Raw genomic sequence first — 23,452 nt, 5'->3', positions numbered from 1 at the left:
GTCCTGCCGATGCAGCAACTGATGATGAGAAACAGCAGAGATATTTCTCATGTGAATTTTGTCCTGTGCATTTGTGAAACGGTGTGTGCATTTGCGAATTATGAGACTGTTCTAGCTCCATAGCGTCGAGGCAACGCAGACCCAACGCAGACCCAACGCAGACCCAGAGGGCTGTGATTGGTTTGCTCGGTAGCAACGCATTTCCCGTTCCGGTTCGTGAAGCAGTCGTGAACTTTCAGCTCTCTTTTCTTCCTGTGTGTGTGTGATTTTTTATTTTTTTTTGGGTTGTTTTGGTTTTTTGCACAATAGTTTGTCCTTATCTCTTTGATTCACCGTGACTGGAAGAAACGGAAGCTAAACAAAGTAGGCTCTGCGTTGGTTTAACGCAGAACCTTAAATCAGGCTTTAGCTAGTGCAGGGGTCTGCAACCCAACATGTTGAAAGAGCCATATTGGACCAAAAACATAAAAAAAACAAATATGTCTGGAGCCGCAAAAAATGAAAAGTCTGGCGAAAGGCAAAATGTCGAGAAAAAAGTCGAAATCTCAAGGAAAAAGTCGAAATGTCGAGAAAAAGGTCGAAATGTTGAGATTAATGTTGAAGTACAAGCTCGAGAAAAAAGTGGAAATGTCGAGAAAAAAGTTGAAATGTTGAAAAAAAAGTTGAAATGTCAGGATTAAAAAAGGAAAAAAAGAAGAAAAAGAAAAAAAAAAGAGAAAGAAAGAGAAAAAAAGAAGAAAAAAAGGAAAAAAAAGGTCAAACATTTTTTTTAAAAGCTCCAGGAGCCACTAGGGCGGCGCTAAAGAGCTCTAGAGCCGCGGGTTGCCGACCCCTGAGCTAGTGGGTACATGTAGTGGGGACGTGTGAGAACACTTCTGACCCGTAGGGGGGTTTTAATTAAGAAAATACACTGAGGTGGAACCTGATGAGACATAAACAATAATTAGGGTCAGGTTCTAGTTCCTTATATATTGGGGGGGGTCTTGTCCTAGAGGACTGGTGTTTCTGCTCCCTGAAAGGTCCAGGGGGTTTTAGAGCTGCTTGTTTCTGTCAGCTGTCAGTGTGGGTGTTTGCTCCGCTCCAGCGTGTGGTCTGGCCGTTAGCAACCACAGCTCAGCGGAGCTGCTATTATCCACTCACTGCTACACGGGCCGGACCGCAGGACTGCTGCTTCAGTTTCCACAAGCTTCTGTTCCTGACCGTCCAGCTCAGCGCCGGCAGCTCCAGCCCGCATGCATGGGGCTGGTAGGGCCGCAGGGGGAGTCTGAGGTTGCACGGTTGCTGTGTTTGTGGAGCTGCAGGCGGCTGCAGACGGCTGCAGACGGCTGCAGGCGGCTGCAGGCGGCTGCAGACGGCTGCAGGCGGCTGGGGGGGGTTTCCTTCACTGTTTGGCTCAGATCGGAGCACAAGCCTTTCCATTGCAGCGCTGCATTGATGTCATGAGATGACTCAGCCCTCACAGACCGGAGACGCCTGCTGGAGCGTGGGACACCCCCGGTGTCAAACCAGTTCCACATGTCCTTATTCAGAGCAGTCAGAAACATCGACCTTTCAAACATGAACAGGAAACTCCCTTCTTAGCTGTAGTTGGCGGAAGGAGCAGGTGAGGCTGGTACCAAACGGGGGTCACTCCCCAGCCCTCCATCTCGCTGCAGAAGTGACGTAGCACTGTTACAAATATTGTGCTTGATCTACTTCAAAAAATTAAGGCAACTTTTTGCATGAGATTATTATGTAGATAAAGAAAGACTAGTCTTTGTATAAACTACTTAATTGTTTGTATGTAAATAATATATTTTGCAAGTACAGTCAACTTAATTGTGTTAAGTTTACTTTATTTATCAAAATTAATTTGACTTTACTTGCAAATGAATTTTGTACATACTAAAAATTAAGTAGTTTATACAAAGACTAGTCTTTCTTGATCTACATAAAAATCTACATAAAAATCTCATGCGAAAAAGTCGCCTTCATTTTTAAAAGTAGATCAAGCAAGATATTTTTTACTGTGGCTTCTACTTAAACAAATAAAGCATGTTTCATCTAAACGTTGGTTAATCTGCCCAATAGATTAAAATTGTTAAAGGAAAAGTAAATACAACAAAATCATTGCTTGTTGTTTGTGTGTAAATGAAAAGATAGCCTGGGATTACAGAAATACTGCTTGTTAAAGGAGCATGAGGCAGGATTGAGGCAGGATTTATGAAAAAAATGCGTATAAGTTTTCTAGTAATAATGTCAGATGAAGCGTTCCAGACCCAAAAGAATGATCCCTCTAGTGTATCTCTCCGTTGCCTTGAACAGGCTGTGTGCTGCAAAATGTGCTGCAATTCTGGGTCGGAATTTCCCGCGGTGTTCTGCGGATGTGACGTCACATGACGCTGCATGCACGTTCTCCCCGTTCTCCCGTGCCGGCTTCGCTGTTGGCTGCAGTACCCCCAACGGCCGTCGTGGTGAAGGGTGACACGCAACGTACGGTGCGTGTCGCCGCGTACCCTACGCCGTAGGCTCTGCGTCGATTTAATGCAGAACCATAAATCAGCCTTAAACCACAAACACTCATACAGACCGGGTCGGATCAAAACACGGGTTTTATTCCCCACTTCTCCAGCTAAACGCAGTTGCTGGCCAGCTCTCTGCGGTGCAATTAACTCCAATCTTCAGATAAAACTAGTTTGTTGAGGAAAAAATATTAACTCTTATTTGTAGCTGCAGAGGAAAAAAATAATCTCACGAGGAAAACAAAAATATTGCTCCCGCCTCGGAGCCTCTTCAGCATAATATAGCAGTCAAAACACATGGCGAGTCAAACATTTACCAAAGCAGCTGCCAAACACTCCTAAACAAGGTAGCCGGAGACGTGGGTTGTGCAGAACTGCGGCAGTAAATCCTTTCTAAAGAGTGCAGCTCCGACGAGGAGCTCCATTCTTTAGCAGGGATTTTATATGGATCCAAACCGTTAATAATCATTATTTTCTCCATATACCGCTCCCTGGCTTCCTTGTTTAAGGTATCCCGGTAAATTCCAGTTCCTTTCCAGCAGTTTCTGGAGTTTCTTTTTTTTGCGTTCCGTCTGTTCACTTGGTGAAACAGAAAAGTCCGTCCCGTCTTCTCTCAAAACAAATGCACGCGACGGGACAGGAGTTTTCCAGCAGTACGCGCTGGTGCTCATGGGAAACTTAGTGTTCTTTCTGGTAAAACACTTCCGCTTTTGTCCAAAAGATGGCGCCAAACTCAGAAAAGCTGAAAGTTCCGTTGTGCTGCTTTAATATCACACATTTAAATATGTTATATTTACATGCGCTTAGATTTATTTTTTTCAGTGTACGTAGAGCCTGCTACGAGAAGCAGCGCTGCTCTCCAGCGCTACGTTTCACATCCATACCAGTTTAGTACCTTACAAGGTATAATCTACATAACATTACTAATTCATCAGTCCACCTGCTTCCACCTGGGACCTCGATGACCCGTCATCTGCCCTGTGAACGGAGACCCGGCTCAGCTCTGACAGCTCTGAGCTGCTTCAGATAACATGCTTGTTGTGCTGTTCCTGCATGAACAGACCAGCGCCTTGTTTGGTAACAACCAGAACCAGAAATTCAGCAGAAACCCGTCATACCCGTTCTCCAGCACGCCAGAGGAGACGTGAGGATTTGTGCTCGTTCTGACATTCTTACTTGTTGAGGAACTCCTCGTGTCCACAGATTTTCAGCAGGTAATTGTCCACGTCCATGTGGTGCAGGTCGTCCTGGGCGTAGCAGAGCGTCTGGTAGATGAGCAGGTCCACCGTGGAGGAACCTCAACACAAACAGAGCAGGGACAAGTTACGGAAACATCCCACTCAACACACTGACAAGCCTACCTAGAACCTACCTATATTACCTAGAACTTACCTATATTACCTAGAACTTACCTATATTACCTAGAACTTACCTATATTACCTAGAACTTACCTATATTACCTAGAACTTACCTATATTACCTAGAACTTACCTATATTACCTAGAACTTACCTATATTACCTAGAACTTACCTATACTACCTGTAATTTACCTATAACTTACATAGAACTTACCTATATTACCTAGAACTTACCTATATTACCTAGAACTTACCTATATTACCTAGAACTTACCTATATTACCTAGAACTTACCTATATTACCTAGAACTTACCTATATTACCTAGAACTTACCTATATTACCTAGAACTTACCTATATTACCTAGAACTTACCTATATTACCTAGAACTTACCTATATTACCTAGAACTTACCTATATTACCTAGAACTTACCTATACTACCTGTAATTTACCTATAACTTACATAGAACTTACCTATATTACCTAGAACTTACCTATATTACCTTTAACTTACCTATATTACCTTTAACTTACCTATAACTTACCTAGAACTTACCTATATTACCTAGAACTTACCTATATTACCTAGAACTTACCTGATTGGTTGATTTCTCAACTGTTCCCTTTCCCTCCCATGCCCCTATACAGGACTGTCTCAGAAAATTAGAATATTGTGATAAAGTTCTTTATTTTCTGTAATGCAATTAAAAAAAAAGCTTACAGTTTAAGATTAAGATTCCCAGAATATTCTAATTTTTTGAGATAGGATATTTGAGTTTTCTTAAACTGTAAACCATGATCAGCAATATTAAAATAATAAAAGGCTTGCAATATTTCAGTAGATTTGTAATGAATCCAGAATGTATGACATTTTTGTTTTTGTAATTGCATTACAGAAAATCACAATATTCTAATTTTCTGAGACAGTCCTGTATATGTTTTTACATTTTCTTTGGCAATTCATAAAGAAAATATATTAAAACAATTTAGAAATAAATAAATAAATAAATAAATAAATAATTTTAGAGAAAAAAAAAAAAATCACTCAACCAATTCCTGATCCTCCAAATGTTTTACATGTTTCTTGATGGTCGAGCACACAGTTTGTTTTTTATTGAGGTGTGCCAATACAAAGCTTTGAGAACACTTTATTGCAACTCAATGTATTTATTTTTCTTGTCTTCTATTCACGTACTTCACCCAGCATGCGATTTTGAGGGAAAGAATAAAATGTAAAATGGGTTGAAAGACTTTTAGTGGTGATTGATCACTCGGCATCTGACAAGGAAAAAAAAGAAATGCAGAAAAATGTAAATAATCAAATAAATAAATCTGCACTAATGGTCTTGGGCCAAAGAGCAGCCTTATATCTCTAATTCATAACTCTGAGTCTGATGGAGACATAATTTGCCACAGAAGGTTGTCCCATCTCTAAATAGATCACAGATCACAAGACACGGGACCACAGCGATCCACGCTTTAGTCAGTTTCACGGCGTTTCACAAATCTCTGTAGAAATGTGGTGATATTTTTAGGATTTGTCTCCTCTGGAATCTCCAGCGTGAGCGGGACGACGTCCCCGACTCTCAGGCTCGGTTACCACGGCAACCAGCGACCCAGGCCCCTCCCACCCTAGTAATACTCACAGTTCAGTGATCACTTCCACAAAGTCATAATAATCATGGTAATAAGAATCAGTTTTACTCTCATACCTGCAAACTCACGGCTGAAAAAGGTAAGCCTACTGCCTCAATATACTTGTGAATTTTAAATATAAAATGACTAAAAAAAAACAATGAATGTTATACAAAACAATAGCCCTATTTTACATTTTTACAAATAGACTAAAAGGGTTTGAGTTATTCTTTACTCCCTGAACGTTAATTTAACATTTGAGCAGTTTAGGATTGTGGTTTTTAACTTGCATCAACTTGCTAGTTAAGGTCTCTGCTGCTTCATTCAGAAGTGGGAAAGTTCAACTCGCCAAAAGATTTGTCAAAACAGTGATGTTTTTATTCTCTTAAGCACCTCATATCTTTCTCTCATCTTCCCGTTATCGCTCTAAACGGACTTAAACTGACGAGTGACAACGCCTCTGATGCGTTTGAGGAAAAAAGGGAAGCAAAACATTTTATTAAATCAGAATACTGCTCTTAAATGCTGATCAGAGTTTAATACGAGCTCTAATACGCAGATAAGTATTCTCAGTATCCTGTATTCTTCTGCAGGAAAAGTGCCATAAAGCACTTATAAACTGGGTCCTGGTCCAGGTTTCTACCCCCTTATGATCCAGGTCCTGGTCCAGGTTTCTACCCCCTTATGATCCAGGTCCTGGTCCAGGTTTCTACCCCCTTATGATCCAGGTCCTGGTCCAGGTTTCTACCCCCTTATGATCCAGGTCCTGGTCCAGGTTTCTACCCCCTTATGATCCAGGTCCTGGTCCAGGTTTCTCCTTATGATCCAGGTCCTGGTCCAGGTTTCTTCCTCCTAAAGGGGAGTTTTTCTTGCCACTGTTTGGCTTAAGGTTTTTCTCCCACTATGGGAGTTTTTACCTGCCATTGTTTATGTAATAATTGCTCGGGGGTTTATGTTCTGGTCTCTGGAAAGATCCTAGAGACAACTTTGTTGTATTAGATGCTATATAAATAAAATTGAATTGAATTGAATTGACGTCAACACACAAGTCATTGATGCAGACAACGTTACATAAAACATACCATACCACAGCTAAGTGACTTCTGACTTACTTAGGGTAAAGTTCAAACCTAACGCTGGCCTCCACTGAAGTCTGGCTGAAGTAACGTTATGGCTATGGGAACATTTGCAAACGATTCCAAGGAATTGAAACACTGGGAACCGGTTCTTGTTCAGAACCGGTTCTGGAGTCCCATCCCTACGTGCCAAGGCTTTTATTTTGAAGGTTTCTCTAGCTGCCGGGGTCCTACCATCGCAGGTGAAGGTGAGCGGGTCTCTGAAGTGCTCGCTGACGATGGTGACCTTCATGGCCACGCCCAGGGCCTGGTGCAGCTCGTCCTGGCCCACCGAGGGCGACCACACGAAGCCGCCGTTCTTGGAGCAGTCGCTGTGCGGGTACGCCGAGCGCAGCCTGGAAACACAACAACCCACACACTGACCACGTGCACCCTCAGATGGACGTCAGCGGAGTCTGTGCACGGCGGCGTGACACTCACACGTCCAGCATGTGGCAGAACGCCGCCACCTCCTCGTCCCGCTCCTCCGACACCTGGAACAGCTCGTAGCCGAAGCCGTTCATCCTGGAGCCCAGCGACACCTGTCAATCACACAGAGGGCCGGTTACAGCCAGAGATGCATCGGATCGGCAACCCATCGGTATCGGCCGATAACGGCCCTATCGGTTTTGATTGGAGATTAATGGACAATAATGGCGCTTTTCCACTAGTACCTACTAGAGGTGGGTGCAATTCATCGACGTGTCGATGCATCGCGATGCGTCACGTGACGATTTGGAATCGATTTATTTAAAAGAAAAAAAAAATATATATATATATATATATATATATTTTTTTTTTTTTTTTTTAAGTTATCCTATCCAGATTCCAGACTGAATTAGCTGCTGAATCATTTCATTTTCAAGAATGCACATTTCTTATTGTTCACTTGAAATATGGCAGATATGTTTACACTAAATAAATTTGATGGAAGTAAATATCTTGTTTACTTGAATTACTGAACTCATTAAATCCAGGGCTTGACCGTTTTCAGTGTTTTCCGCCAATAGAGGGCGCTCTCATGCAAGTGCAGCTTTCCCTGGTCAAAGTTAAGCAAGTCAAAGAGCAAATGTTTACATACCGGTAGTCATAAAATAAATAATTTTGTGTCTTTGAAAAAAATAAATGTCAAATGTTCAAAAAACCTTGTTATTTACTTAATGAGTGTTGTTAGAGGAACTGAGTTAATTGATTGGCTATTTATTTACAAATGTAGCCACAGATGAAGACAAAATCAATCTTGTATGGAAAAAAGCATTAAAAATCACAATAATCGAAGAATCGTGGCACCAATAATCGAATCGAAAATCGTTATAATCGAAGAATCGAAGAATCGAAGCTCCAATAATCGAAATCGAATCGAATCGTGAGGTACCCTTGTTTGCACACCCCTAGTACCTACTCTGCGCACTTCTACTCGCCACGCCCCCGTCTTGCTCTTTTCCACTACGGGCTGAGGCGGGTGGAGGCGTGCAGAGTAGATACTTTTCTGTACCTATTCTGCTGAGGTTCTAAGCTGCTGAGTCGGCTGTATCTGACATCATCACACTACAGGCCACCGATTGGTCGGGGGGCGGGGCCGTCACGTTTGAATCAGGAAGTGGGAGTCAGCGCAAGAGCGGCTCGTGGCTTCCTCATTTTATTCGACAGGCAATGGCAGCAGAAGTCTGCTTCGTGATCCAACTCTGAGGTGCAGATGTTCATAAATCTGGTGCTGAGGAGAGAATTAAAAAGGGATCTAGACGGAGATAAGGAACGACCAGATCTACCAGGAACTCTGTCTCTTCATAGCTGCTCACGGCTCCAGTTGAAGGCTGATTTATGGTTACGCGTTAAATCGACGGCGTAGGCTACGCCGTCGATTTAACGCGGAAACATAAATCAGCCTTTTTTTCTCATCAGCGCCGACGAACAAAATTAAAAAAAAAAGCGTCGCCGCTTAAAGCTTCTTTCACTCTCATTTTTAACTTGATACGGAACACAAGCCACAGACCCAGCAGCACATCTATCATCTCCTCCAGGTTCTACATCTTTAGTGTTGTTGTCTTCTCTGTTTAGATACACAATCAAATATGTCACAGCAGCTTCACTCCAACCCGCCCACTTCTCACCTTGGTGTCGAAAAACAAACGAGGTCAAAGCGGGTGGAGGCGTGACGAGGCGGGGCGCGCTGAGTAGGTACTAGTGGAAAAGGGCCATAATATTCCAAAGCAGGCTGATCTGATGACATTTACAACAACAAACGCCGCCGGCGCGTGCGTTCCCACATCTCAGACCCAGGTGTCCTGAGGGGGCGTGGCCGTCTCTACAAAACATCAACACTGAAAATGGCGTCGCTGGTGTGGGAGTTTTACAATGTCCGAATAGGACAACAAACTTGCAGTTTGCAAGCTGTGTGCAAAGGAAATACACCGATGAGGAATGTTATAAAAGAATTTCAACACAACGAAGCTGATAAGACATTTGAAAGTTTTTCACACGAAGGAGAATATTGAGTTTCCAAAGTCTGCTGCCGCTAAGGCAGAGACAGAAAAGGATCAACGCCGCTAACTCTGCTGAACGTTACAGAGACCTAGAAACGACAGCAAGAAAAATAAAGAACTACATCGTAAGGTAATGAATTCATAAGCTTTGATCATCAGCCGCTTTCTGTTGTAGAAGACGTCGGGTTTAAACGCGTCGTTAGCTGCTTGGATCCGCGGTACGCGCTGGAATTATTTCACTGATGAATGACTGCCGGAGTTTTACCAAACTATATACAGTCACATCCAAAACCTCACGCAGGACGACAGTCGTGTCAGTCGCTTCACGAGAGACATTTAGAGTTCTAGTGTGAAGAGTTTCCTCACAAGAGTTTCCTCACACGCGGCGGAAGCTATCACTAAAGCTTTCATAAAGCTTAATAATTCATAATTCATTTTAAGATTTATTCCTTTTTCCCCAGGAAAACTAAGGTTTAATTTACAACTTGTACCAACTTGTAGAGAGTGACATGTCTGCTGTTGTCTGCTGTTGCTGCACATGTTGTACATAATTATTACCACAGGAAGTTGAAGCTAGTAAGCTACACTCAGGGCCAATCCCAATACACCCCCTACTTTCTACCACTAGCCCTAAAAATGAAGCCACAAACCTTAGGGTCCTTGTAATGTTCCCTAGGGATTGGGACACCACTTGCTACGTCACTGCGTGGTTTACGTTGGGGTACGTAAGCGACTGCGTAGTTACGTTTGCACAAACGTCACACCATATCAGGAAGCCCAGAGCTAAAAGCTGTTTTAATTTCAGCTGTAGCGCTGTTAATATGCCACTTTATTAAGTTTTAATATTTTTTCAGGCGTAAAAGTAACCGTTAAGATCCCCAACCTGGACTCAGTTTATCCAAATAACGCCTGTTAAGAGATTTGATCGGATGTTTTTGGGGTGAGAAGAGCCGCCGGCTCGGGAGCTGATTTATGGTTCCGCGTTAAATCAACACAGCGCCTACGGTGTAGGGTACGGTGTAGGGTACGGCGTAGGGTACGGCGTGGGTTACGGCGTACAGCACGCGTCGCCGCGTAACCTACGCCGTAGGCTCTGCGTTGGTGTAACGCAGAACCATAAATCAGCCTTTATTCTGGCGAGATCTTCGCAACAACGGGCAAACGAGTGATTATGTACATTCACTGAGTGAATATTATGAAAGTAAAATTAATTTCTCGCTAGAAATGTAATCAACCTCTAATCTACTGTAATCTCTAATCTACCCCTCGTTATGTCCACTACCCCTAGGTGGAAAGAGGAATTGGGACACCACTACCCTCACGGGAACATGCAAAATTTAGGGGTAGGACTGAAAAGTAGGACTAGGGGGATTGGGACTGGGCCTTACTCTTTGTAAGGGAGTCTAAGGCCACGTTTACATATAGTAAACGTATTTACAAAAACGGATATTTCCCCCTCTACGTTTTGAAAAATTCCATCATTTACACAAGAACGTTTTCAAAATCTCTTCATTTCCACAAACCCGCATAAATATCTGTTAAGGTGCTATGAGCATCCAAACCTACAGGGGGCAGTGTAACGAGAAGATAAAGTCATGCTAGCCAATCAGAATCCTGGAAAAAAACATCAACAAATGACACGTGTAACTTCCAGTTAAGGCTGATTTATGGTTCCGCGTTACACCAACGATTTAACGCGGGACCATAATTCAGGCTTTACTTCCAAGACGGAACCAGTCTTTGGTTTGGAGTGACAGAGAAGTGGAGTTACTTTTAAGTGTGACTTTAGAATATAAAACAGGTAAAATACAAGAAAATATTGACGGTGTCCAAACAAATTGTAAACACAGGTGTCACTCATGACGCTGGTGACGTTTCTGTCTCATAATGTGACGTTCTGAAGCCTAAATGTCCGTTTCTCTCCGTTTACAAGCAAACGTGAAGACGGAGGTTTTGCAAATCTCCACTTGGCCAGAGTTTTCAGAAATGATGGTTTTTGGAGACTTTGAGCTTCGTTTTCGTGTAAATGAACGGCCAAAACGCATGAAAACACCACAGATTTTGCTACGTGGAAACGGGGCATAAGTCGTCTCTAAGAGTCTCTAAACGGGGAAACATCAGCCTGCAATAAAACAGACAATTCATGATACTTTCTCATCTCCTAATTTTGATACCTAATAATACAATGTCAGAGTTGTGTATATGAGTCAATAATGGATTTCCCGCTGTGATCGGTGATGGGCAGGTACTGCAGATACTACATCTGTAATTAGCGCGGAGCTCCTGCGACACAGCAAACACCGGCAGGTACGGGGAGAAGCTCCGACTCTTACCGGGTCTGCAGAAACCCTCCGCTGGTTCTTGTTGCTCTTCAACGCGGGCACGTAGGTCCTGGGGGGCACCTGTGGGGGGAGGGTCTTACTCCGAGCAACGGGCTTCCCTGATTGGTCCAGGGCAGCCCTGCGGCTGCGGGGCCCCCCCCCCGCCTTCATTCAGTCTGGACAGGGACTCGTTCAGGCCGTCGTAGAACAGCTCTGAGCCGCTCACTTTGGGCGGGTCCACGTCGGGGGTGAACAGGTTCACGTCCCGGTGGAGCGTGGACCCCCGGGGGGGCAGGACGGGGGTCTCCGACCCCGGCGGGGGGAGGATGGGGTTCCTGGGAGGGATGGCAGGAGGGACGTCGTTGGGAAGGGCCACCAGGCCTTTGGGCCTGGAGTCGGGAGAGTCGCCCAGGCCGGACACGGGGGGGCCTTTCCCAACGTCAGGACCATCCAGGATGTACGGGGACTCTTTGACGTGTCCTGGGTAGGGGGGGGGCCCTGGCCGGGGCCGACTGAGGAGACCGGGATCCTCCGGGCTGGTTCAGGAAGGGGTCGGACCCGGAGAACCCTCGGAGCAGATTCCCTCCCCCCGGAGCAGGGATGAGCTGGCCGGGGGTGGGCCGGGGCCGCTCCATGGAGGGGGTAGGGGTCTTGGAGCCGGTCTGGGGGGGGGTGGGAGAGTCTCCCTGGCCGGTGCCGGCCCCGGTCTTGTCCTGCTTGAGCCTGGACAGGGCGTCGTACTCCATCTGCAGGGCCTCGGCCAGGACCAGCTCTCTCTGGCTGAGACCCAGCGCCTCCAGACACCCCCAGCCCCCCTCGCTGCTCTCCTTCTGGGTCTGGGCCGCCGACATGGTCGCCACGGAGACGGGGGAGGAGGAGGAGGAGCAGAACCGCTGAGAGGGGTCGGGAACCAGCTGAGGAGATACAGAGAAAAGACCAGGATGTTAGACTGGACCAGAGATTCAACGAGGTCAGCGTGAACACCAGAGACCACACTGCAAAAACTCTAAATCTTACCAGGAACATTTGTCTTATTTCGTGTTAAAATGTCTCATTTTTAGGCAAACAAATCTCATTACACTTAAAACAAGAGTCATTACCAGAAAAATAACTTGTTATTTGACACATTTCACCTGTTTCAAGTAAATTTTCACTTGAAATAAGTAGAAAAATCTGCCAGTGGGACAAGATTTATCTTCTCATTACAAGCAAAAAAATCTTGTTCCACTGGCAGATTTTTCTACTTATTTTAAGTGAAAATCTACTTGAAACAGGTGAAAATTGTTGTTTTTTCCAGTGATGAGTCTTGTTTTAAGTGTAATGACATTTTTTTGACTAAAAATGAGAAATTTTAACTAGAAATAAGACAAATATTCTTGTTAAGATTTTGAGTTTTTGCAATGCAGGCAGCTGACGTGTGCGGAATTAAATCTCTCTCTCTCTCTCACACACACGCCGAGATTTGAACAGATAAAGGAATAAAACAGAGCTTAGAATAGATAAAGAAAAACAGTGCAGTAACATTTGAGAACACACAGGATTATTTTTTCCAACAAAGCTAAACCGGGATTTGAGTTCAGCACATGTAATATCAATAGGAACTTCTTTCCATCCGTGGGTCTATGTTCTACTAAACCCTGTACTGTTTATTGATTTTCAAAGTAACAACTTTCCATTGTGCAGGTATCTGGTGGCCCGTGTGAGGATCTCAGAACAGGAGTGATGTGCTCAGTGTTCCCGCTTCTTGGAGACAACCTGTCTTTTAGTGATGTGGTCTATGGAGGGTGCTACGGCTACCAAGTCCGTATTAGAGCAAATACGTTGCTTCAATTTTCGCGCCAACGCAGCGACGTAACTGAGGTGGCTCCCCTTAGCACCCGAGCTGTGGAAAATCAAACGGGTTCTCAGCTGGTTTGCAGGTGGAACAAGGTGTGAACCAGAACCAGCACTGGCCCAGGACCAGCCCTGGAACCGGTGTGGTGGAAAAGGGGTATGTGAGATTTCGTCTGGATGTTCTGGGCAGGCTGGAATCTGTCTTAAACACTGTTTGCATTTAAGATATTTTTCACCTGAGTCAACGAGGCTCTCTCAATATTTTTTTCCCCAATAAAGTTAAAGGGGATCTATTATGAAAACCAGGTTTTTTCTTGCTTTAACATATATAAAGTGGTCTCCCCTCAGCCTGCCAACTCAGAGAAGGAGGAAAGCAACCAGATTCTGCAGTGTCTGTACAGCCGCCCGGATGAGCCGTCCAGTGTGATGTGGATCTACGAGCCAATAAGATTCTGCTCCCGTCGTTACGTAACGACGGAGCGATGCGTGAAACCACTAACTAACTCTGGCTGGAACAACAACAACAACTCCGCCGGCCGGAGCTTCCGCCATTTTCTACACGTCATTCAGGCAGCCAATCAGCACAGAGCCTCATTATCATAGCCCCGCCCACTCAGAATCCTGCATAGATAATGAGGTTAGAGAATGGGAAAATAAAGACATGGCTTAGAGGCTGAATTTCTAATTTATTTAGCAAAAACAATCAAAAGCTTGTTTTTAAAGACATTCGAGGCCTTTTAAAATAGGTATTAGATGCCATAATAGGTCCCTTTAAGTTTAGAAATTGGCCTGTAATTTAGTGCTGAAGATTTCAAGCTTTTCTTCTTCAGAAGCAGCTGGACAAAAAAAGAAAAAAAAAGAAACAGGACTTCCAGTGGAAGGCTGACCTGGACATGAAAATAGACAAAGACTGGACCTGGACTTTGACCAGAACCAAAAAAACAGGACCTGGACAAGGACCTAGGAGGAACACCCAGATCAGGATCAGGACCAGCACCAAGGCAAAGACCGGGACCAAGACGTGATGCAGGATCTTAGCAGTGACTGGACCTGAATCTAGAGGAGGACCTGGAACTAAACCAAAAAAATGATCAGGACCAACAGGGCCCACAATTGGGCATAAACAGATATTGGAACTGGACTGAGACCAAGACCTGTACCCAAATCTCAGCCAAACCAGGCACAGAAGCTGGACTATTGACCAGTATTGAGACCAGGACCAAGACAAAGACCTGGACAGAAAACGGATAAGAACCTGGACCTGCACAAGTCCCATAGCAGAGAGACCTGACCAGGACCCAGGACTGGAACCTTGATAAGAAACTGCATCAGGATCCGGACCAGGACTTGAGACACGACTGGGACCAGGACCTGATCTGAGCACAAACTCGCCCAGGAAGAAAGGAAGGAAGGACAAAAGCATTAAAGGAAAGATACAGGGAGATATAAAAGAGGAAAGCAAAGACAAGGGATGAAAATGTCCCCATCCCAGTGAAACCAGTTCATAATTGAGACTAACTGGGGACCGGCCATCAAGGCCTGACATCCACCTCCCCAGACCACAACAACAGTGAATACTCCCATTCACGGCAGTATTTTTGTCCTTTCTTTCTTATTTCCCACTACTACTACTTCTTCACTGTTTTTAAACCAGACAGATAGATAAATGGACTACTGTCTTATCAGTAAAAGTTTAGGTTGTGTAACTGCAGAGTTGCACAAACAGCAGCAGGAGTGTTTACTTTGTGATGCATTCTCTGCAAGACTGCAGCCTGTGCAAATCTGAAATACAGGCCTTCATCTCTATTCCAGCCCGGGGGGGAGGACAGGGGTCAGCTGGTGCTGGGGGAGGGGTGGCTGGTAGAAGGGGGGCCGGGGGAGGGATATCCTCCCCCTCCTCATCACCACAACCAATCTGCCTCTGAAGGAACCGGGTTCCACCTCCACACTTCAATCCTGAAGACAATCACTAATCTAGTGACAAAAGCCAATAGTCAGTATAAAATTATACATTCAATACATAGTTAAATAAATAAATAAACCTGCAATTTTCAGTCTTTCATGATGTCAAAAGTCCCACCCCTGAACTCAGAAGGCACTTACATACTGGCATTTCTTTAAGGAACCCGTATAAAGAGACACTTTCCAGGAAGACGTGAAATTACATCACCTCTTTTTTTCCCCCCCACCATCCGTGGTAAACAAACAGGTGTGAAAGAGAGGGGACTGGTGGTGTCTGTAACGGCCGTCCCACAACTCTGTTACAGAGAGAGAAGTTGGAGAATTTAACAACTTTCTGATCTTGCTGGACATTCGCAGACCAGTCGTAAAGAAGACCCAGACACTTCCATCTGGTGAGGAAGACCCGGACACTTCCAACTGGTGAGGAAGAGGAAGACACTTCCAGCCGGAGAGGAAGACCCAGACACTTCCAGCCGGTGAGGAAGACCTGGACACTTCCATCTGGTGAGGAAGAGGAAGACACTTCCAGCCGGAGAGGAAGACCCGGACACTTCCATCTGGTGAGGAAGACCCGGACACTTCCATCTGGTGAAGAAGACCCAGACACTTCCAGCTGGTGAGGAAGACCCGGACACTTCCAGCCGGTGAGGAAGACCCGGACACTTCCAGCTGGTGAGGAAGACCCAGACACTTCCAGCTGGTGAGGAAGACCCGGACACTTCCAGCCGGTGAGGAAGACCCAGACACTTCCAGCTGGTGAGGAAGACCCGGATACTTTCAGGTGGTGAGGAAGACCCGGACACTTCCATCTGGTGAGGAAGACCCGGATACTTCCAGCTGGTGAGGAAGACCCGGATACTTCCAGCTGGTGAGGAAGACCCGGACACTTTCAGCCGGGGAGGAAGACCCGGACACTTCCAGCTGGTTAGGAAGACCCGGACACTTCCAGCTGGTGAGGAAGACCCGGACACTTCCATCTGGTGAGGAAGACCCGGACACTTCCAGCTGGTGAGGAAGACCCGGACACATCCGGCTGGTGAGGAAGACCCGGACACTTCCGGCTGGTGAGGAAGACCCGGATACTTCGGGCTGGTGAGGAAGACCCAGACACGTCCAGCCGGTGAGGAAGACCCGGACACGTCCAGCCGGTGAGGAAGACCCGGACACGTCCAGCCGGTGAGGAAGACCCGGACACTTTCAGCCGGTGAGGAAGACCCGGACACTTCCAGCTGGCGAGGAAGACCCGGACACTTCCAGCTGGTGAGGAAGACCCGGACACTTCCAGCTGAGGAGGAAGACCCGGACACTTCCATCTGGTGAGGAAGACCCGGACACTTCCATCTGGTGAGGAAGACCCGGACACGTCCAGCCTGTGAGGAAGACCCGGACATTTCCAGCCGGTGAGGAAGACCCGGACATTTCCAGCCGGTGAGGAAGACCCGGACATTTCCAGCCGGTGAGGAAGACCCGGACACTTCCAGCCGGTGAGGAAGACCCGGACATTTCCAGCCGGTGAGGAAGACCCGGACACTTCTAGCCGGTGAGGAAGACCCGGACACTTCTAGCCGGTGAGGAAGACCCGGACATTTCCAGCTGGTGAGGAAGACCCGGACACTTCCAGCTGGTGAGGAAGACCCGGACACTTCCAGCTGGTGAGGAAGACCCGGACACTTCCAGCTGGTGAGGAAGACCCGGACACTTCCATCTGGTGAGGAAGACCCAGACACTTCCAGCTGGTGAGGAAGACCCGGACACATCCGGCTGGTGAGGAAGACCCGGACACTTCCGGCTGGTGAGGAAGACCCGGATACTTCGGGCTGGTGAGGAAGACCCAGACACGTCCAGCCGGTGAGGAAGACCCAGACACGTCCAGCCGGTGAGGAAGACCCAGACACGTCCAGCCGGTGAGGAAGACCCGGACACTTTCAGCCGGTGAGGAAGACCCGGACACTTCCAGCTGGTTAGGAAGACCCGGACACTTCCAGCTGGTGAGGAAGTCCCGGACACTTCCAGCTTGTGAGGAAGACCCGGACTCTTCCAGCTGGTTAGGAAGACCCGGACACTTCCAGCTGGTGAGGAAGTCCCGGACACTTCCAGCTGGTGAGGAAGACCCGGACACTTCTAGCTGGTGAGGAAGACCCGGACACTTCTAGCTGGTGAGGAAGTCCCGGACACTTCTAGCTGGTGAGGAAGTCCCGGACACTTCCAGCTGGTGAGGAAGACCCAGACACTTCCAGCCGGTGAGGAAGACCCAGACACTTCCAGCCGGTGAGGAAGACCCAGACACTTCCAGCTGGTGAGGAAGACCCAGACACTTCCAGCTGGTGAGGAAGACCCAGACACTTTCAGCCGGTGAGGAAGACCCAGACACTTCCAGCTGGTGAGGAAGACCCAGACACTTTCAGCCGGTGAGGAAGACCCAGACACTTCCAGCTGGTGAGGAAGACCCAGACACTTCCAGCCGGTGAGGAAGACCCAGACACTTCCAGCTGGTGAGGAACACCCGGAAACTAGACTTGTACTTTGGTCTTGGTCAGTCTTTGGACACACGGTAACGGTATTTTCCTCTCTTCCTTAGGCCAGTATGTAAATGTACTTTATTTATATAGCACCTTACATCAACGTACAGTTGAAACAAAGTGCTTTACATAATAAACATACAATCAGCTAAATAAAACAAGAATAAAACAAAGGTTAATGGAGTAAAACTTTTAAGGAAATGTTCCAGAATGCCAGTATGTAAACAGAGAGAGAGAGAGAGATATGTACACACACACACCATTTCGAATCAGCCATAATCAAAGGCTGATTCGAGCCTTAATCGAATTAGCCTGTAAGACATGGTGAAGACGATCTGCTGCAGTTCCAACCAGCATCAGAATGGGGAGGAAAGGTGATTTAAGTGACTTTGAACGGGGCATGGTTGTTGGTGCCAGACGGGCTGGTCTGAGTGTTTCAGAAACTGTTGTTCTACGGGGATTTTCACCCAGAACCATCTCTGGGGTTTACGGAGAATGGTAAGAGAAAGAAAAGATATCCAGTGAGCAGTTGTGTGGGTATAAACGCCCTGTTGATGCCAGAGGTCAGAGGAGAGTGACCAGACTGGTTGGAGCTGATAGAAAGGCAACAGTAACTCAAATAACTACTCGTTAGAACCGAGGTGTTCAGAAGAGCATCTCTGGACCAACAACACATGGAACCTTGAGGCGGATGGGCCACAGCAGCAGAACCACACCGGGTACCACTCCTGTCAGCTGAGAACAGGAAACTGAGGCTACAATTCACCCAGGCTCACTAAATTTGGACAGCAGAAGAAGGAAAAATGTTGGTATGATGAGTCTCCATTTCTGCTGCCACATTCGGATGGTGGGGTCAGAATTTAGCATGGATCCATCCTGCCTCGTATCAAGGGTTCAGGCTGGTGGTGGTGTGATGGTGTGGGGGATATTTTCCTGGCACACTTTGGGCCAGGGGAAGGGAACCCTGGTCCTAGAGAGCTGCAGTCCTGCATGTTTTAGATGTTTCCCTGCTTCTTTACACCCTGATACAAAGTACTGTGTCACTAACTGAGCTGGGTAGTAACGAGTTCCATTTACTCCGTTACATTTACTTGAGTAAGTTTTGGGAAAGGTTGTACTTTTAGGAGTAGTTTTGAATCACTATACTTTTTACTTTTACTTGAGTAGATTTGTGAAGAAGAAACTGTTCCTCTTACTCCGCTACATTAGGCTACGTTGAGCTGTTACTTTTCTTTTATCCCTTTTATCCACGTACGCGTCAATCTCATGACATCACTGGGTGATTCTTTGGGGAAAATGTTTGTTTTTGCATGTTTTGTCACATTTACACAGACTCAAACACACACAGAGTTTCTATGAGTTCATGTTTGTTCTAGTTCTGCCTGGTTAAAAAAGAAAAGTACAAAGGCTGGAAATGTTGTGCTACTTCTGCTTAATTTATTTTTTTATTCTGTTATTATTTTATTTATTTTACTATTTATTAAAGTACTTGAATTTACTTTAAGATTATATTAATTTACCAGTAAGCTATTTTTTATTTTTTATTAATTTTAATTTATTTTATTATGTTATTGATTTAATTTGCCTGAAGATGATTATTTTGTACTTTTGTCTGTTTGAATGGTTGTGTTAAAAAAATAAATCAGACGTTACTCAACAGTTATTCAGTACTTGAGTAGTTTTTTCACCAAGTACTTTTTTACTTTTATTCAAGTAATTATTTGGATGACTACTTTTTACTTCTACTTGAGTCGTATTATTCTGAAGTAACAGTACTTTTACTTGAGTACAATTTTTGGCTCCTCTACTCACCCCTGGTTACTAACACACTTGTGCAGACCTGAATGAGAAGCTGATGACAATCATTAATTAGAAACAGGTGTGTTGATGCAAGGAGACATCCAAAACATGGAGGACTCCGGCTCTCTAGGACCAGGGTTCCCTACCCCTGCTTTGGGCCCATTAGTACCAACTGAGCATGGTGTCAACGCCACAGCTACATGAGTGTTGCTGCTGACCATGTCCATCCCTTTATGACCACATGGACCATCTCCTGATGCTACTTCCAGCAGGATAACAGGTCATAAAGAATCATCTCAGACTGGTTTCTTGAACATGACAATGATTCATTGTCCTCAAACGGCCTCCACAGTCACCAGATCTCAGTCCAACAGAGCACCTTTGGGACGTGGTGGAACGGGAGATTCACATCATGGATGTGCAGCTGACAAATCTGCAGCAACTGTGTGATGCCATCATGTCAATATGGACCTGACTCTGAGGAATGTTTCCAGAACCATGTTGAATCTCTGCCACCAAGGATTAAGGCAGTTCTGAAGGCAAAAGGGGGTCCAACCCGGTACCAGCAAGGTGTACCTGATAAATTAATAGTAATAATAATAATGGGCAGCATGGTGGCTTAGTGGTTAGCACTGTTGCCTCACAGCAAGAAGGTTCCCGGTTCCACTCCCAGGCCCGGCAGGGGCCTTTCTGTGTGGAGTTTGCATGTTCTCCCCGTGCTTGCGTGGGTTTTCTCCGGGTACTCCGGTTTCCTCCCACAGTCCAAAAACATTCGTAGTAGGTTAATTGGTGATTCTAAATTGGCCGTAGGTGTGAGTTTGTCTGGTTGTTTGTATCAATGTGGCCCTGTGATGGACTGGTGACCTGTAATAATAATGATTATAGGTGAATAATGTGGATGTTGTTGTTCATCTCCTCCAGCAGGAGGGTCCCCCCTTATGATCCAGGTTCTGGTTTCTACCCCCTTATGATCCAGGTCCTGGTCCAGGTTTCTTCCTCCTAAAGGGGAGTTTTTCTTGCCACTGTTTGGTTTAAGGTTTTTCTCCCACTATGGGAGGTTTTACCTGCCATTGTTTATGTAATAATTGCTCGGAGGTTTATGTTCTGGTCTCTGGAAAGATCCTAGAGACAACTTCTGTTGTAATAGATGCTATATAAATAAAATTGAATTGAATATTTGTCTAAAACCTAAGACCCACTATGATCAGATGATTTTTTATTATACATTTGTACAAAAACAAAAAGGATTGAAGGAGAAGATCATAAATAAATCAATCTGATGTGAACATCTGTATCAGGGAGGATGACGTCAGAGCAGTTGACAACCCCAAGCCTCGTCCACATTTCGCTGATCCTGCGTTGTTTTTATCTCTGGTCGGCAGGAGTGAGGGAAAGTGCGCAGGCTCTGACAGTCAGGTGACAGCAGTCCAAAACATGTGTGCAGCACCTGCTGCAGCTGCTGTGCAGCACCCCCACCCCCCGCCGACCGCTGCAGCGCACTCTTCAACGCTCATTTATGCTTCCGCGTCACACCAACGCAGAGCCTACGGCGTAGGTTACGCGGCCACGCACACCGTACGGTGTGCGTGGCCGCGTATCCTACGCCGTAGGCTACGCCGCCGATTTAACGCGGAACCATAAATCAGGCTTCACTCACGCCCGAGACGCCGCCGTCCGAACGGACTCCATTCACAAATCTGCCATGTTATCGTCGTCCTCACGTCTCAGAAACATATCCATTCCTGCGTTTACATCTCAACACGTCCACTTTAGACAACAGGGCTTCACTATCACACGCTTTGGGCTCAAAATGCAGGTCGCATTCTGGTCAAATGTGGCTTTTTCTGCGCACTTTCTACCACTAAGAGCGGGGGCGAGCAGCCCGGACCACTTCTAGGAGGATGGCATCATTCTGTCACAAAAAAACGTGTGCATGCAGATTATATGTACGCCGAATTCACGGGGACAGTTGTATCATCCCAAAAAGGCGTTTCACCCACTGTCATACACTAGAGCAATGTTAGTGACATGATGACATCTAGGGATTCTATGAAATCTTAATGGAGTCTGGTCGGACACGTCAACATCAGCGTTGCAGGTGAAGCGACGGAGCCCGTCTCAACGCTGGTCCGCTGCTAGGAGGATGGCATCATTCTGTCACAAAAAACGCGTGCATGCAGATTATTATTATTATATGTACGCCGAATTCACGGGGACAGTTGTATCATCCCAAAAAGGCGTTTCGCCCACTGTCATACACGAGACCGATCTTAGTGACATGATGACATCTAGGGATTCTATGAAATCTTAATGGAGTCTGGTCGGACTCGTCAACATCAGCGTTGCAGGTGAAGGGACGGAGCCCGTCTCCACACGCTGGTCCGGTGCACTGGCGCATTCTGCGACCGGAGGTGTGCAGTCTTACCTGGCTGGGGGTCTACGGGCTCCCGGGGCGGCTGCTCGCTGCCATCTCAACGCACTTTGACTCTCCTCTCGGAAATCTCATGGATGCGCCCCCGACGGTTCCCGCTCCCCGGGCGGAGTGTGTGGTACGTGCAGCCGTCTCCGGGCGGAGCCGTCCTGCTCACACTCGGGGCGGCCGACGGGCTTCTTCTTCCGGCCGCTGGCCGTGCCGTGAAGCGGGGCTCCCCGGACCGGACTGGGGCTCCGGGGGCCGGCGTGGAGAGGGGGTTCCGCGGGCTGGGGCTCTCCTGGTCGGGGCTAAACTGCTCGGGGCTCCCCGGACTCGGGCTCTGCTGGCCGGGGCTCTGCTGGCCGGGGCTGCGGGGTGTGGGGCTCTGCTGGCCGGCGTGAAGAGGCGCTCCGCTCCGCTGCTGGGCAGCTGCGTCCTCGGTACCAGCCAGCACCGAGAAACACACGACTTCCGCTCAACGTTGGAATAAAACAGTACTTTTTTTTTTTTTTTTTTTGTCATTTACTTTTTATTGGTTTGGATTTTACATGTTTGATTTGATTTGATTTGATATGTTTATTTGGTCACGTTATAGAAGTCAGAAGTCAATACAAAGTTGTTTGCATATCAAACAAGGACCAAAAGGTGTAGACTGAAGCCAAAGCTTATTTTGTCTACCCTTTTAACACAATGTAACCACTATAGTGCAAGATTTGAAAAAACAAAACAAAACAACTACATTAAAAAAATTAAAAAAATATATATTTATAAATATATATATATATATATATATATATATATATATATATATATATATATATATATATATATATATATATATATATATATATATATATATATATATATACATACATACATGTACATACATATACACTCATCTACACATACATGCATACATAAGCATTCATATACATACATCCATATACATGCACCCTTCCATAGACATAATACACACATCATTCTGTCCATGATTTTGCAATAAATCTACATAATGTGGCTATGCCAATGATTTATAATTATTTATGATCTTGTCTTTATACATATTTTTGAAAAATTTTGTGTATTACACAGTTTCATTTCACTATCAAGGTTGTTCCACAAATGGACTCCTTTTACTGAGATGCATCTCTGTTTCACGGTCGTTCTTATCTTGGTTTTCATAAACATACATATTCCTCTCAGTGCGTAATGATGTAATGTAAACAAACATAATAGTCAAACAATCAACATGAAGACCTATAAACCTGTACAAAAGCATCAAGGGGAGAGTAAAAGCGTACATAAGGGGACTGGTAAACACCTCCAGGAAAAAAAAAAAAAAGTAAATACATAAAAAATATTCTATCTTGTAAATGACATATATGGAATGGAAAAAATAACAATGAGACTTAGAAATCAAGTTTATACTTTTGAAGAAAGATGGGAAAAATTGGTGAGTTAACAACAAACAACAGCCCTAATGACCCAAAACATGATTTTTGTGTATG

General features: G+C 45.6%; 1 protein-coding gene across 1 annotated transcript in view; it reads right to left on the bottom strand.

The window, feature by feature from the left end:
- pik3c2b (phosphatidylinositol-4-phosphate 3-kinase, catalytic subunit type 2 beta) overlaps positions 1–22,407 on the bottom strand; it is a 66,824-nt gene extending 44,417 nt beyond the window's left edge. Inside the window, 7 exon segments of the mRNA XM_061728089.1 lie at positions 3,678–3,798; positions 6,809–6,969; positions 7,055–7,155; positions 11,430–11,579; positions 11,581–11,911; positions 11,913–12,331; positions 21,957–22,407. Coding sequence (XP_061584073.1) covers positions 3,678–3,798; positions 6,809–6,969; positions 7,055–7,155; positions 11,430–11,579; positions 11,581–11,911; positions 11,913–12,268 — 1,220 coding nt within the window. The 5' untranslated portion in view covers positions 12,269–12,331; positions 21,957–22,407.
- Between the last annotated feature and the right edge of the window lie 1,045 nt (positions 22,408–23,452).

This window comes from Cololabis saira, chromosome 8, assembly GCF_033807715.1.
Source record: "Cololabis saira isolate AMF1-May2022 chromosome 8, fColSai1.1, whole genome shotgun sequence".
Lineage (NCBI taxonomy): Eukaryota > Metazoa > Chordata > Actinopteri > Beloniformes > Belonidae > Cololabis > Cololabis saira.
This window is presented reverse-complemented; position numbering and strand designations above follow the sequence as displayed.